The sequence below is a fragment of the Megalobrama amblycephala genome, linkage group LG24 (assembly GCF_018812025.1).
Source record: "Megalobrama amblycephala isolate DHTTF-2021 linkage group LG24, ASM1881202v1, whole genome shotgun sequence".
In the NCBI taxonomy this organism is placed as follows: domain Eukaryota; kingdom Metazoa; phylum Chordata; class Actinopteri; order Cypriniformes; family Xenocyprididae; genus Megalobrama; species Megalobrama amblycephala.
Window position 1 is genome coordinate 29,565,103 of NC_063067.1, and position 17,169 is coordinate 29,582,271.

At 36.9% G+C, this 17,169-nt stretch overlaps 1 protein-coding gene across 1 annotated transcript; it reads left to right on the top strand.

Moving 5' to 3' along the window:
- Positions 1-3,091: 3,091 nt before the first annotated feature.
- Positions 3,092-16,126, top strand: edem2 (ER degradation enhancer, mannosidase alpha-like 2). The gene is given in 12 exon segments (XM_048178033.1): positions 3,092-3,332; positions 3,674-3,770; positions 3,772-3,785; positions 4,792-4,831; positions 4,924-5,029; positions 5,535-5,660; positions 8,550-8,761; positions 11,660-11,801; positions 12,292-12,416; positions 12,544-12,688; positions 15,328-15,449; positions 15,527-16,126. Coding segments are annotated over 12 exon segments (1,701 nt in total). The 5' UTR covers positions 3,092-3,225; the 3' UTR covers positions 15,992-16,126.
- The last annotated feature ends 1,043 nt before the right edge of the window (positions 16,127-17,169 follow it).

Here is a 17,169-nt window from a genome sequence, read left to right on the forward strand (position 1 = left end):
TATACAGTTGGCTAAAGCACAGAATTTAAGTGTATTCCTCGACGCTACAAATACCTTGACGAAGGAACAAAATTTCTTCTCCTGGATACATGTGTGGTGAGGTTTTCTGTCACAAACTGCTCAGAGACTTGAAGGTTGAGGATCCACACGCAGTAGTTTATTAGAAGGGTGATCCAAAAACAGTGTCAAAAAAACAAGCAAGAGGTCCAAATACAAGCAAGCAGTCCAAAACAGAAACCAAGGCAGGGATACAGGGAAACAGAGGCAGATCCAGAACACAGCAACAGGGTCAGAACCAACAAACAGATTATCACAAAGACACTCAGAAATGCAGCTGACACTTAGCCAGCCATCCAATCAGAGTGGAGAAGGGGCGGGACAAATACAACACCGACCAACTGTCACAACATTCTTGCTGTACAGCGACATCAACAAACAGAGAACGAAACAAAATGAATTAGAAATTAATATTGCTGGTCTCCGAACATACATAGCAAGTAATTCCACATTATGTCAACATTTTTAGTCTGAAACAAATTACCTGCAAAATCAGTTATGAGGAACAGTGCCGCGGATATTCCGTATCATAGCAACAAAGCGTCTCAACTGAAAAAAACTGTTGCGCAGCTGAAGCACTCTCAAGCGCTCATAGGCGTTTTAAGCAGAGCGCCTACCATTTTTTGCTGGCTAAAAACACTTTGGTGGACACGGGGCCTTAGGGTGTACACTAGGCGCTCTGAACCGTGCCCGAGCGCGTTTGACCCCCAAAGCCTGGTTCGTTTGACAAGTGTGATCGTTCCGTGCCCGGGCGCGGTTCGTTTAGCTGGCCCTGGCCCGCTTGGAAGAGGTGGGCCAGAGCGCGGTTCGGTTGGGCTCGAGCGCAGTTCGCATGCAAAGTGAGCGCTAACTGCACCCGAGCACGGAACAGATACTACTTTTGTGTGCGCTACTGTCATCATTATGACGGCAAACATCTTTATTACTGCTTTGATAGTACACTTATTAATTCATGCAATTAATTTGAGTGTATTTGGGTTTATAACAGGTTTGATGAACAGGAATAGTAGTTTCCGAGTAAAGCTGCAAATTCCTCCATTAATGTCAGCTGCCTTCATAATAATCCTCTGATACATGCAAGTGAAAACCGCTGCACAGCATAAATGATAAATATATTAGGCAGTATCTTAGCGAGAGTGCATTTCTGAGTGTTTTCTTACATTCAAAAAGTTGCATCATGTATGACGGGCTCGGGCTCGGGCTCGGGCTCGGGCTCGGGCTCGGGCTCGGGCTCGGGCTCGGGCTCGGGCTCGGGCTCGGGCTCGGGCTCGGGCAACCGTGCCTAGTGTGAAGTACACCCTTACAAAACCTCACAGAAAATGATAGTGAGAACCAAGCTTTTATAGGCAGAGCTAATGAGGCTAATGAGTAACAGCTGTATGTAATCATGGCTGATAAGTCCGGGCAAAGGATTATGGGGAATGGATTCCATGAAGGTGTGACAATAGTCCGGGATGGAGTGCCCTCTGGTGGCAATCCAGCTGGTGACTGTGACACATGATCTAGAAATGTATTTATTTTTTATTTATTTATTGAAGAATCAAAATAAAATTAATCTGAATAGTTATAATCTTGAATAGATGATAACATCATCTAGGAATTTTTTTTTTTTTTTATCAAAAAATAAAATTATTCTGAATAATTATAATCTAAAGCAAACAGAAGGTAACATGATCTAGAAATTAATTAATTTGTTTGTTATTTGTTGATTGAATAATTAAAAACATTAATCTGAATAATTATATTCTGAAAGAAAGATAGATAATATGAATTAGATAATCGAAAGATAACATGATCTAGAAATGTATTCATTTAGAATTTTATTTTATTGTATTTTTACTAAAAAGTTAATCTGAATAATAATAATCTGAAATAAACAGAGGATAACGTGATCTAGAAATGTATCTTTGAATAATCAAAATAAAGTTAATCTGAATAATAATCATCTGAAATAAAGAGAGGATTTAACATGATTTAGAACATGATGTATTACTTTGCAGGCAAATAGATGCAGAAAAGCATCTTGCAAAGCAGGGAAGAAGCGGAAAAGAAGACAGCAGTGGAGAATGAAAATGATGGGAAGGCTTATAAACTGCTGGCAGAGGCTTCTGAGTGTGACGGCGTATTAAATCACAGCAAACACAGGCCTCAGATCAGCTCCACTCCACATTATTTAAAACTGTATGCACATTCTTTTTCCCTTTATCATTATTTATTCACTTTCACTTTTTAATAAAAGAACACCAAGTGTTTTGTATAATACTCCTTCAGTGAAATGATAAGCTGAGATTGTGTCAAACTCATAAGACATTGTATGGTTATATGTTTCTTCTGGTTGTATATGTTTTGTTTGATAGCACTATATATGATTTATGCATAACAAGTTTAAAAGCTATTCATGTTAAACAGTTACATGCGCATTTACATTTATATGGACACTCACATCTGGTGCTGCAAATTGAGCCAAAATTACAGTTTTGATAATTTAACGCTGACTATGTTATTCATGTTCTCATAGGTCTACTAACACTATTGAAAACACACAAAATAAGCTGTCTCGGTAACTTATCTCATGTTATTTCAGTGGACTCATCTTTTAAAACGTTTTGGGTAGAAGAAGGTGTTTATTTTTTGTTTGAAGTTTTATTGGATATTGTGGGATTTGGATATTGGATAATGTAATGTTTTGGAAACTGTCAGGCGTTCATCATATCAATACTGCCAATATTCCAGAAGGGGACATCAGAAACTCATTATGGACATCACTTTATCCATAATTTTGCTGCTTTGGTGCTGCTGATTTATGTCTTGTTTTGTTCATTCTTTCTATAAGTCAACTTTTTCTGTTAGTAGATTTAAAAATAAATAAATAAAAACCTTTTAAAAAGACTTCAACTGTGAAATGCATTTTTTAAAGCTATTTTTGTTTGATTTGATTTTATAATATTTTATTTTATTTTATTCACAATAGGACTTAAATTATTTTCTAAATAGTAACCATAGGGCTTTTATTTTAAAATCGACAGCTCACGCTACCTGCACGTCAGCATTCGCTCATACGCATGCGCAGTATGTGCACTTCCTATTTGCACTGTTTGTAGTATTTGTGCATATCCATGTCGCTTGAAATTATAGTATTGTTTATCTCTGCTCACATCACGTTACTTAATGCTTACTTTCCTTTTCTCCGCCGTTTTTTGCGCCACGTTCCTGTCTCCTATCATCAGTCATGTTAAAGGAAGAGATTTTACTGAGCAGGAAATGTCTCATTACAGGTGAGATTTATTAATAATATTCTAAATTCATCATTAATTATTGATGTGTAATAAGTGGGTCAGATGATCAGAGTGCCGTAGAGAGTCGTTGTATAGAGATGTTACAACTGCTGTAACACTAACAAGTATAAATCTGTCCTTTATGGTCAGGAAGGGGAATTTGCTGTCAGTCAATCAGCTTTGCCATATGGTCATGTGTAAATAAATACACAAGAGTCAGCAGAAAGCCTCCTCAGTGTGCACTACACTTGTCTCCTGTATAATCATAATGCCTTGTACTGCTTAGAGGAATATTGACAATCAGTCCTGTTTAAAGCTGTTTGTTTTATTTGTGTTAACAGGGACAGAATAAAGTCAATGTTTTATCATGCTTACAACAGCTACTTGGAAAATGCATATCCTTATGATGAGTTGAGACCGCTGACATGTGACGGACAAGGACACATGGGGAAGGTATGAGCTTATAGCAGGAACACATTCTTCAAAAAAAAAAAAAAAAGGCAGCACAATGCCACAATGCTCTCAAACTGTAGGCAAACAATGTTCAACAATTTCGGTCTTCGTCAGGTAGTCAAAAATATTAAAACTTGTGAATACCAGTAATATGTCATGGCCTATATTACTAACAAGACAGCAATTAATCCAATGGGAATGACACATTGATATTCTAAATCCTAAGTATAAGGAGGTACCAAATTTAGCTTACATAGAATTCACTAAAAGGTGCTCTATCAAAATCTAAATGAAGTCCTTTCATAAATAAAGTATATATAAATATTAACACACACACGTTTGTTTTGCTATCAAAGTGGGGATATTCCACATGATTATGGTTCTTTAAACTGTACAAACTGAAGCTACCAACTACTCCTAAACCTACCCGTTGACAGGTTAATTAGCATGGATCCTTATACTGGACTACACATTTGTGTCCTCATGAATCACAATAAAGATACATTTTACACTGACTGGTATTTCATTAGGTACACCTCCCTAGTATCGGGTTTGACCCCTTTTGCCTTCAAAATCCCCGAATTTTTTTATTAATCTTAAATGTTTTTATAGATTTTTGTCCATAATTATAGCATCACGTTTGTCAGTTCCATCTGCACATCCATGCTGCTGACATAACATTCCAGCAAATCCCAAAGCTAATCTTTGGATTGATATCTGGTCATAAGTCATTTAAAATAGTGATCTCATTGACATGTTCAAGAATCCAGTTTGAGATGATTTAAACTTTGTTATAGTGGTTAAAATTCTCACTTACATTCAATGATCACTTTGGCCCAAAATACTTCTGGGAAAGTTGGTGCAGGTTTTTTCTTTTTTCAGTGGAGTTGAAAAGCCTTTGTCTTTAATATATTATCTTTCATAGTGAAACACATAATTATGACAGGAAGATTCAGAAGTCATGTTCTATCATTATAACCTCTCTATTTGTCCCTCTTTCCTTCAGTTTCTCCCTCACCCTCATTGATGCTCTGGACACGTTACTGGTATGAAATTACATTCAACAAAATTCTTCCATGCCATGCAGTGGTTTTTCTGTAGTTCAGATGCAGAGAATGTTTGTCTTTCTTGATCACAGGTTTTGGGAAACCACACAGAGTTCCAGCGCGTGGCCACTCTGCTTCAGGACACGGTTGACTTTGACACGGATGTAAATGCATCTGTCTTTGAGACCAATATACGAGGTGAGATATTATGGAATTGTGTATGGGCTTGTCAGATGAATATACACATTTCAAAATATACCCAAAAATCAACAACAACAACAACAAAAAAAAACATATATACAGTGGGTACGGAAAGTATTCAGACCCCCTTAAATTTTTCACTCTTTGTTATATTGCAGCCATTTGCTAAAATCATTTAAATTCATTTTTTTTCCTCATTAATGTACACACAGCACCCCATATTGACAGAAAAACACAGAATTGTTGACATTTTTGCAGATTTATTAAAAAAGAAAAACTGAAATATCACATGGTCCTAAGTATAAATAATTATTTTACATTACTGTTAAATGTGGGAATGTGCTTTATTGTCATGAAAATAATTATTTTCTTTGTGCAAAATTTTCTTATATTTATTTGATTTTAGGGGGAACATATGATCCGGACAAACTCATTTATATTTATTTATCCTGTATTACAGGGTTTATAATCTGGTTCACTTGATGAAATGTATTTCTTGCAGTGGTTGGTGGGCTTCTCTCGGCCCATCTGCTTTCTAAACGTGCTGGGATGGAGGTGGAGGAGGGCTGGCCCTGCTCTGGACCCCTCCTGCGCATGGCAGAGGACGCCGCCCGCAAACTACTGCCTGGTGAGGGAGCTTATGTGTACTTCAAAACCATATTCAATTAATAGCGCAATTACATCACTATCTGAAACATATTTAGCATGAATAGTTTGTTGCATTTGTCATTGCACCACAGAAACTGAGCCAAACACTTTGTTAAAGTCAGCATGAAACGGAAATTGCAATAGTCTTTTCTTCCCTATTATGATATATATATCTGAGTGAAATGGCTTATGGAACATGTTGCACGGGACTTGGTTTTGTCCATCGGGAATTGATTGGATGGTTGTGATTTGCAATTGGTGGATCTCATGTGAGTGACAGGTTGCCCCTCCCTCGTGCCAGTAAACGTGTTATCAGAGAAGAGAAGAGATGTGTTACCTGCTAGAGGGAGTGGAAATATTTTGATTTAAGATTACGAGGCACATGAATTTAAAACAAAAATAATGTGCACGGATAAATTATTTATAATAATTACTGCAATATTCCATTTTGTGGGGACTTTAATGACGGTGTTGTTATTGTTAATTAAAACTTTTGAAAAATAGTTTTCATTAATTGAAATGAAGATGAAATAAAATATAAATATTAGATGAAAATCTTTAAATTTAAAAAACTTGAAAAATGACAAAAACACATAGCAACAAAACTAAAATTAAAATGAAAACTTAAATATAAAAATAAAAGGTCATTCCAAATATTAATAAATACTATAATAGTATATAAATAATATGAAAATAACACAGGTTAATGAGTGCATAAAATGTTTTTTTTTATGTAATGATAAACTCACCATTTATCAGTTTGTTAGTTTATAGCATGTATGGTATTTCCTGCCAATAAATCGAAATGTATTCATTTGAAAAAGCTACATCACACATACATTCATCATTAGTTTACCGTACTAATAGTTTTCACAGAAAACAAAGACTGAATTTGCATACTCCTATTAATTTAGAAAAGCATGTACAAACCCAATTCCAAAAAAGTTGGGACACTGTACAAATTGTGAATAAAAACAGAATGCAATGATGTGGAAGTTTCAGATTTCAATATTTTATTCAAATACAACATAGATGACATATCAAATGTTTAAACTGAGAAAATGTATCATTTTAAGGGAAAAATAAGTTGGTTTTAAATTTCATGGCATCAACACTTCTCAAAAAAGTTGGGACAAGGCCATGTTTACCACTGTGTGGCATCCCCTCTTCTTTTTGTAACAGTCTGCAAACGTCTGGGGACTGAGGAGACAAGTTGCTCAAGTTTAGGAATAGGAATGTTGTCCCATTCTTGTCTAATACAGGCTTCTAATTGCTCAACTGTCTTAGGTCTTCTTTGTCGCATCTTCCTCTTTATAATGCGCCAAATGTTTTCTATGGGTGAAAGATCTGGACTGCAGGCTGGCCATTTCAGTACCCGGATCCTTCTTCTACGCAGCCATGATGTTGTAATTGATGCAGTATGTGGTCTGGCATTGTCATGTTGGAAAATGCAAGGTCTTCCCTGAAAGAGACGACGTCTGGATGGGAGCATATGTTGTTCTAGAACTTGGATATACCTTTCAGCATTGATGGTGCCTTTCCAGATGTGTAAGCTGCCCATGCCACACACACTCATGCAACCCCATACCATCAGAGATGCAGGCTTCTGAACTGAGCGCTGATAACAACTTGGGTTGTCCTTGTCCTCTTTAGTCCAGATGACATGGTGTCTCAGTTTTCCAAAAAAAAAACTTGTTTCGTAAAAAAACAGAACAGTTTTCCACTTCGAAAATGACAAAAACACATTTTAAATGAGCCTTGGCCCAGACAAAACGGCTGCGCTTCTAAAATTAAAATGAAAACTTAAATATAAAAATAAAAGGTCATTCCAAATATTAAAAAATTCTATAATAGTATATAAATAATATGAAAATAACACAGGTTAATGAGTTGCACCGATAATGTTTTTTTATGTAATGATAAACTGAGCCCATGTTGTGAGTTTCCATTACAGTAGTTTATACCATGTATGTGATGCAGTGCCGTCTAAAGGCCCGAAGATCACGGGCATCCAGTATGGTTTTCCGGCCTTGACTCTTATGCACAGAGATTGTTCCAGATTCTCTGAATCTTGGGATGATATTATGCACTGTAGATGATGATAACTTCAAACTCTTTGCAATTTTTCTCTGAGAAACTCCTTTATAATATTGCTCCACTATTTCGCCGCAGCATTGGGGGAATTGGTGATCCTCTGTCCATCTTGACTTCTGAGAAACACTGCCACTCTGAGAGGCTCTTTTTATACCCCATCATGTTGCTCAATAGACCTAATAAGTTGCAAATTGGTCCTCCAGCTGTTCCTTATATGTACATTTAACTTTTCGGGCCTCTTTTTGCTACCTGTCCCAACTTTTTTGGAATGTGTAGCTCTCATGAAATCCAAAATGAGCCAATATTTGACCAACATTTCAAAATGTCTCACTTTCAACATTTGATATGTTATCTATATTCTATTGTGAATAAAATATAAGTTTATGAGATTTGTAAATTATTGCATTTCTTTTTTATTTACAATTTGTACAGTGTCCCAACTTTTTTTGGAATCGGGTTTGTAGTTTTAAGCATTAGCTAAGCTAGTATGCCTGTACTGGGACATAAAATTGCATCTTTCATAATTGTGTAAGGAGGTGTGAGCAATATTTTCCCAAGAAGCATGCATGGTTACATCCAAAACTTCTTTGAGATTCTATTCAGTCACCTTTGACGTACTATTTTCAATGTAATGCACTAATCCTAATCTGGCATGCTGTATAGGAAGGTATATGAACTGGGATTCAGAAATACTCTTTTAAAGCTATATTAGAATCATAATTTAATCATGATTATTGATAATGTTGTCAGTTTATATATATTATGTTCTTCTCAGCTTTCCAGACCCCCACAGGGATGCCATATGGCACGGTGAACCTGCTGAGGGGGGTGAACCCCACTGAGACCCCCGTCACCTGCACTGCTGGAGTGGGCACCTTCATCCTGGAGTTCTCCACCCTCAGCCGACTGACTGGAGACCCTGTGTTTGAGAATGTGGCTCGCAAAGCTCTCAGGGCCTTGTGGAGAACACGCTCAGATATTGGCCTGGTAAAAGCTTTTTATCTGGGATCAAACTGTTTGTAGTACAGCCATGAAGCCAGAGTAGTGCATATCTGAAATTCTTTGGTTTTAAAGGGGCAGTTCACCCAAACATGAAAATTCTCTCAATCATTTAAGGCTTTTACACTGGGTAGATGTAGGAACTCAGTTATAATAATCCATTGCTGTGAGTTCATATAATGCCACTGAGGTCTAGGAGTTTTTCCAAATTGCGTCCACATGAAAATGCAAAAACACGTTATGAATTGCTGTCAAGAGCGTGCCAAACCAACTGGTGGCGATATAACCCTAACCGTAAAGCCATGTTGGCCAATCAGAAGCCTGGAAAAAAGGTTATTACCGGTTCCGGTTCCAACGTCACAAGCCAAAATCTCCGGTTTCACCGTTTACACCAGTGTTTCTCAACCCTGGTCCTGGAGGACCCCCAACACTGCACATTTTGAAAGTCTCCTCTGTCTGACACACTCATTTCAGGTAGTGGAGTTTCTTCTAATTGGCTGATGAGTTGAATCAGGTGTGTTTAATTGGGGAGAAACACTGGTTCTACTGGTCTAATCCTCACCCTGGCAGGAGTTTTCAAAAAAGTTCGGTTTCAGTGACTTGATACTGCGTTTGCGTGTGGAAGAACGGCCAAACCGCATAGAAAAAGCTGTGGTTTTGAAGATACCCATGTTTCGTGTGGACAGGGCCTGAATGGCTGGCAAAAGTTTGATGCTTGAACTGCCACTTAACACGCAAGCTTTTGCAATGCACTTGCATCACGTGTCACAGCGTCCCTGTCATGAACGCTCGTATGATAGACTGGAAGCAATGATTTATAGTTAAAAAAAAAGTTGAAAAATATTAGTAGTATTCTTACTCACACCTATCGTTTCACTTCAGAAGAAGTATTACTGCCGTGATCGCTGTGTGTGGTTTTTAAGCATCAACATAGTGGTACCCATTCAATGGGATTCAATCTTTCTTTGTATTTATCAGAAGAAAGAAGGTCATATACATTGGGGATGGGATGAGGGTGAGTAAATTATGAGAGAATTTTCATTTTGGGGTGAACTATCCCTTTATTGTACAATATTACCTAGTAAATTTACATTTACTTTATACTACAACATATGAATGTAATGCATCATGAATGACCTGCCCGTGCCCAGCAGTCCTACTGACTGCACTCAGTAGTAGCTAAACCACCCGGAAATGTCCCTTCTGAAATGTTGTTGACCAAATGCCTCTAATAACGTTAATATTTATGTTTTAGCTGCTGTTTCTTTCCAACGCGTTAATCGCTTTAACAGCAATTACTAGGACAGGGCTGATTAAAAAGGCAAAAACTATGTTTATGTTGTTTCTCCATGTGATTCAAATTGTGTTGTATACAACCAATTATCCGTTGTTATCCCAATCCCTGTTTTCTTTATCGGGATTAAATAGTCTATAGAACCATAAAGCTTTCGGAAATCCAAATCTGATTTAAATGAGCAGGTTACAAAAGGTCATATACATTTTTATTTATCTTTTTTAATTTAATTTGTAATAATTTAATTGATTATGTTAGCAATTGTTTTTGCACCAAAAATGCTCATTTAAAAACAAATTTTTTATTTTTTTATTTTTGTGATCAGTTTCTACTCTTTCTCTGACCCTGAGAATTAAGTGGGGCTTTAGGACCACCAATGTAAACCCTCTTTGCATGTGAAATGAGTATCAATCACACACGTGCAAACATTTTTTTATGACCCCGGGGAATTAGATTTTTAGTAATTTCCAGGTCTGTATAAGAAAAATATTTCCGAACTATTGCCCCATTCTGTTTTCTAAAATATGAAAATAAGATATTCTAAAAATAAATGTATCATACAAGCATAGTGTTTTTCAGGGCATTTTGACCAATCAGTCAGTGCAGCTAAATGTTTAGTGATTGTTCAATGTAAAATAATGCAGTATTTTAAAGAGTCCCTCCATATTATGCTATTTTAAAGGTTCCTAACAGGTTCCTTTGGAGGTCTCTTAGGCTTACATGCATTCAAGGGCAAAAAAACATTTTATTTTTCTCAAAATATACATTGCAGCATCACCGCTTTTCTCATAGTCTGAAACAATTTGATAAAAGGATTCGGTCTCTCTAAACCCCTCCTTTCTGAGAACTTCCTCTGCTCTGATTGGTCAAATGGCCCAGTCTTTTATGGTCGACTGCTTATAGTGCATGTCGGAAATGAAACGGCCATTACCATATCTTAATTTAAGCTCTGGATCTTCCTCAGCACTTGATACACAGTGATATGAACTGTAACGATGGCATCGGTTTTACTGTATCAATTTGAGTTGATGGAGTGATAATGCCTGATAATTATTATTATGCTAGATATCATACTATTTATCATTTGTTAAAGGGTTAGTTCACCCAAAAATGAAAATTCTGTTATTTATTACTCACCCTCATGCCGTTCCACACCCGTAAGACCTTCGTTAATCTTCGGAACACAAATTAAGATATTTTTGTTGAAATCCGATGGCTCTGTGAGGCCTGCATAGGGAGCAATGACATTTCCTCTCTCAAGATCCATAAAGGTACTAAAAACATATTTAAATCAGTTCATGTGAGTACAGTGGTTCAATATTAATATTATAAAGCGACGAGAATATTTTTGGAGCGCCAAAAAAACAAAATAAGGACTTATATAGTGATGGCCGATTTCAAAACACTGCTTCAGGAAGCTTCGGAGCGTTATGAATCGGTGTATCGAATCTGCTGTTCGGAGCGCCAAAGACACGTGATTTCAGCCGTTGGCAGTTTGACACGCGATCCGAATCATGATTCGATACACTGATTCATTTGTGCTCCGAAGCTGTTCTTGTTAACATTATCACATAACTCTCTCGTTTTTTCAGGTGGGCAACCATATAGATGTCATAACTTCTAAGTGGGTGGCTCAGGACGCAGGGATCGGGGCGGGAGTGGACTCATACTTCGAGTATCTCGTAAAGGGGGCCATCCTGCTGCAAGATGAGGAGCTGCTGGCAATGTTTCACGGTAAACATTGACTTATTACATTTACATTTAGTCATTTAGCAGATGCTTTTCTCCAAAGCGACTTAAAAATGAGAATAGTAGAAGCAATCAAATCAACACGAGTATGTAAGTACCGTGTCAATTCACAGTTTCATCAGCAAAGTGCTCGTAGCAAGGTTTAGGTTTTGTTTTTTACATACAAGTAGACGGAGAAAGAGAATAGAATCGAAAAAAAAAAAGAAAAGTAAAATATGAAAAAAAGTAAGTGCTAATATTGGACAATGGAGAATGTTTTACAAGAAAATACTATTTCAGCCTTTCTACTTCAAAATTTCATGTTTAATTCAATGTGTTTCTTTGTAATTATTTGTGAAGATTACTAGCAGTTAAAGTAAACACTAAATTTAGATGTTATCTAATCATAACACCAACTAATTTCCAGTAATTGCTGTTTATCTTTCCTTATCTTGCTTATGTGAAAGCATTATCAACTTTCAAATGTGTGTTGCAGAATTTGATAAGTCCATAAAGAACTACACTAAGTTTGATGATTGGTATCTGTGGGTGCAGATGCATAAAGGAACAGTATCAATGCCTGTGTTTCAGTCTCTGGAGGCGTTCTGGCCTGGACTGCAGGTGAGAAAGCAGATACACTAGTCCAATATGTCACAAGACAATGGGAAAACGCCATTTTCAATATATTTGCATCTGAGAGCAGGTTGCTGTGGCACCTAATAATGTACATGTGTTTATTTAATTTCAGAGTTTGATAGGTGATATTTCCAGTGCCACAAAGACCTTCCATAACTACTACAGTGTTTGGCGTCAGTTTGGAGGCCTCCCAGAGTTCTACAGCATTCCTCAAGGATACACAGTGGACAAACGAGAGGGCTACCCTCTGCGGCCAGGTATCTATAAAACACACCGCGAAAGGGAGCAATGCATACATGTAAAGTCCTCAAATTATAGATTAGTTGTCTTTTAAACCATTATAACTCATTCTGGTCATTTTTGACCCTGAAGACATTCCTGAATTTTTTGGTATGGGAACCAAACTTTGAAAATGTGTCATGAAGACTAACAAAATACATAATGTATTTATTTAAATGTGTAAAAAAACAAACATTGTAATAAAATAAAATTTTACTATTTATTTATTTAATTTATTTATTTTTAGAGCTATGTAAAGAGATATAACCATGTAAAAATATATGTAAAATGCTTTTCGCATTCTGGGTCAGTTTTGACCCAGATATCAACTGTGGCTTTAGACCTGATTTTATGCCTTTTTTGAGTTGTGTTTTTGGCCTTGTTTACACCTGATATATTCGGATCACAAGTGGATGACACTAAATACAGGTGTAAACGGGGTCTAAAATGTTTCGAGCTCATCCACTTTCGACCACTTCCAGAGGTAGTATAAAATGCATAAAAGGTCTTTCCACCAGCTCTTCTCATCTTACCTCTCTGCGCGCTTTCACGTGAGGCGCCAAAGGTGCTCTGCATCTCACAAGGATTTTTAGGTCATGGGTGCCTCTTCGTGGCAAGCCTTGCCTGATTTCACATCCTTCTCGCTGATGAGAAAAAGAATTTTGTGTTAAGAGGGCAGCAGTTAAAGTTTGTGTCGATCATGAATGGCTGGAACATGAGCTGCTCATGAAACAAATACGTGCACAAGAGGCAGATAGTGTGACTGTTGTGTTAAATTGACTTTTTGTGGCTTGTGTTTATATGGCACAATGTGTTTAAGAGGCCATCAGGAAAAAATAACTTTTTATTTTCTCAGTAGCTGAATAGCAACACAACCACCACAGCCATTTTCTAAATGCCTGTTTGTCACTATGAACTGTGACATTTCCTGGTCATCATGTATAATGACAAAAGACTTTGAAGTAATTTGGTTTAATATTTAACCATTAGTCAATCCCTGAAATTTTCACATATACACATTCACAGGTTTGGGGTCAGTATGATTTAATAAAAAAAAGACTGGATTGCTTTCATAGTGTAGACGCTCATGTGGTCGAATGTGTTCGAACAGCCACAAAAGACCGCCTACTCTCCGCCTACTGATTTAACGCGTAAACAAGGGAAGTGAGAAGTCGTGGGTGGTGAGAAGTTGATATTTCACTCTGCTGACACTTATTGATAAATTATTGCAGAATTAAAATTTGATAATGTTTTTCATCATAAAACTTAGTTTATGTAAGTAAAATAAATATATTTTATACATAAACATTGTAAAGTAATATTTACACTACTGTGTGGAGTCGGTAAGATTTTTAATATTCATGAAAAAATCTCTTATGCTCACAAAGGCTGCATTTATTTGATCAAAATACAGTAATATTGTGAAATAGTATTACTGTTTAAAATAACTGTTTTCTATTTGAATGTATTTTAAAATGTAATTTATTTCTGTGATCAAAACTGAATTTTCAGCATCATTACTCCAGTCTTCAGAGTCATATGATCCTTCAGAAATCATTCTAATATGCTGATTTGACACTCAAGAAACATTTCTTATTATTATCAATGTTGAAAACATTTTTTCTGCTTCATATTTTTGTGGAAACCCTGATACATTTTTTAGTATCCTGTGATGAATAAAAAGCTAACAGAAAGAACGGCAGCAATTTGAAATACATTTTTGTAACATAAGAAATGTTTTTGCTGTCACTGATCAATTTAATGTATGAATGCTGAATAAAAATTAATTTTTCTTTCAAAAAAAAAAAATAATCTTAGTGACTCCATGTTGTTTTGATCTTGTTTTGTTCGAGAAAGAATATGTAGGTTTCATTAATTTGGACTGTTTTGTGCTGTCATGAATTATAAATTCGAGGAATATGAATAAATCAGTTGATTTCAATGAAATTAATACTGGTAATTCTTATATAGCAATATATTAAAATAAAATTTCTCATAAATATTGTTAAAATGAATGGTTTTGCTATAGTTCAACACAGACCTGGAATGCATTATAAAGTTTAAGACTGTTTTGAGGCTGGAATACACTACATACACAACTTTTTCCCAGATTTTTGCTGATTTACTGTCTGGATGAGTTGGCGCTTGTTGCCGGAAGTCAAAGAAAAGAAAATCATGTGGTTTATGAAAGGCACAGACTGCAAATAATTTTTTATTTTAAGCTTCAGGCTATTGATTCCATCCAATCATCAGAGATCAAACTTTTTTAATATTTTGAGCTGATTTTAGAACATGCATTGTTCTCATTTGTCATGCGTCTCCTCAATGAAGCATGTGTTTCTGCGTGAGTTTGTTGTGTTCAGAAGTCTGGTAGTGTGTGATCCTCAATCTTTTAGTGTATGATGCCAAGTTTAACCATTTACAAAGTCAGCAAGTGTATGATGCCTAGTGTTGTCATGTAGAATATTCCAACCTTTAGCAACACTGAGAACACTTTAGCAATGGCTTTGCAAATAACGGGCATGTTGGCAGCAAGTTTTGCACATTTTGCTGTAAAATCTGTATTGATTAATTAATATGAATAAATGAAATTGAAGTAACCAATTTTGTTGTACAGAGTTGATCGAGAGCGCCATGTATCTGTATAAGGCCACCGGTGACCCGACATTCATGCAGCTTGGCCGGGATGCAGTCGAGTCGATTGACAAAATCAGCCGTGTGAAGTGTGGTTTTGCCACTGTGAGTGTCTCAAAATGAGTCTCAAAGTTTGATCAATATTGAGACAGTCTCTAAACATCTTTTTATTTCTGCCAAAGGTGAAGGACGTAAGGGACCACAAGTTGGACAACCGCATGGAGTCCTTCTTCCTGGCCGAGACCATTAAATACCTCTACCTCCTCTTCGATCCTGAAAATTTCCTTCACAACACGGGCACTGAGTTTGAGCTCGGTGGCCTGCAGGGGGACTGCGTACTCAGCGCGGGGGGTTACATATTTAACACGGAGGCTCACCCGCTCGACCCCGCCGCACTGCACTGCTGCAGCCGATACCAGGACGAGCACAGGGAACTACAGGACATACTACTCAGCTTCTCACAACCACTCAGGCCTCCCACGGACCAATCAGAGGAGACGTCAGGGGACCAGAGCGCCGGCGGCTCCTCAGAGAGCATTGCACTGAAGCAAGGAGAGAGACGAAAACCTCCTGTGCTCTCCTGCCCCGTGCAGCCGTTCAGTGCCAAACTGGCTGTCATGGGCCAAGTCTTCTCGGACAACTCTTGAACAGACTTTCTCACTGCAAACAATGTGTAAAGATGTAGATTATGTTTGTAATTTAACTTTGGAGAGATTAAATGTTTTCTAAAAATGTGTGGATTTTTTTCCACCCTTTTTATTAAAAAGTTTTAGATGACAAAATTGTTGGTGTTCATTACAATTATTATTTTAAATCTAGCTGCGAGCAGCAATCATCGGGGTTTAAGCACTTTAAGGCCTTTAAGCACATGCGTAAAAAGGTATTATATTTATATTTTATTATAGCATGTAAGCATTTGGATCATAGATGGAATTACCATTTACAGCCAATACAGGCAATTTAGTAAGGAAAAACATGGTTTTCAAAGGTTTTTTTACAGTTAGAGTGCGACCTATTGCCCAATCTCCACCACTTTTTTGGGTGTCTTCAGAGTGTGCCCATACATATGCGTGTTAATTTTGGTGAAAATATCTAATTTTGTTTTGAAGTTATAGACGCATATATATGAGAGCATAAAAATTACTCATGAGAGACTTTGATTTGATTTTTTTGCCACTTCCTATCAAAATTTTGATATTTGAGCATTTACATTTTGTAAACCAACTTATTTTCCGTGTTTCCTGCGGTGGTTTCATCTCGATCGGACTAACGGTTTCGAAGATATTCGCAAAAGTTTTTTAAGCGCTAAATCACAACGTTGCACAAACCATAAGGCAAAACCTGGCAAGTCTGGTGTCGATGGACTCGGCAAGGTTTCAGTAGACTAAAGACATAACTCCCGTGAAACTAAGTCAACCACACCCAGAGTTACATATATTTTCAGCCAAAACCATTAAAAACATAAGTTTTTAAAAGCTTTTTAACAGTTATAGCGCCACCAATGGTCTGATCTCCATTAAAGCTGGCATGCTGCATATGTTCAAGTTCTGAGTTTTCTTTTAGGGTTTATAGGCTTTTGGGTATATTTAGCCATGCCCATTTTCTAAATGACCCTGTTATAGTGACCCAAAGGGTAAAATTCAACTTTTTTTGATAATTATTGATCTAGAGAGTCCTGCACTGGTTTTGGTCCAATCGGGCGAAAAACCTAGGACTAGTTTGCAAAAGTAGTTTTTTCAGCTCTTCGTGAATATTTAATAAACGATTTGATTGACAGCATTCGTTCTTGAGGCAAAGTTGTTAACGTGAGGAGATCTATCAAATG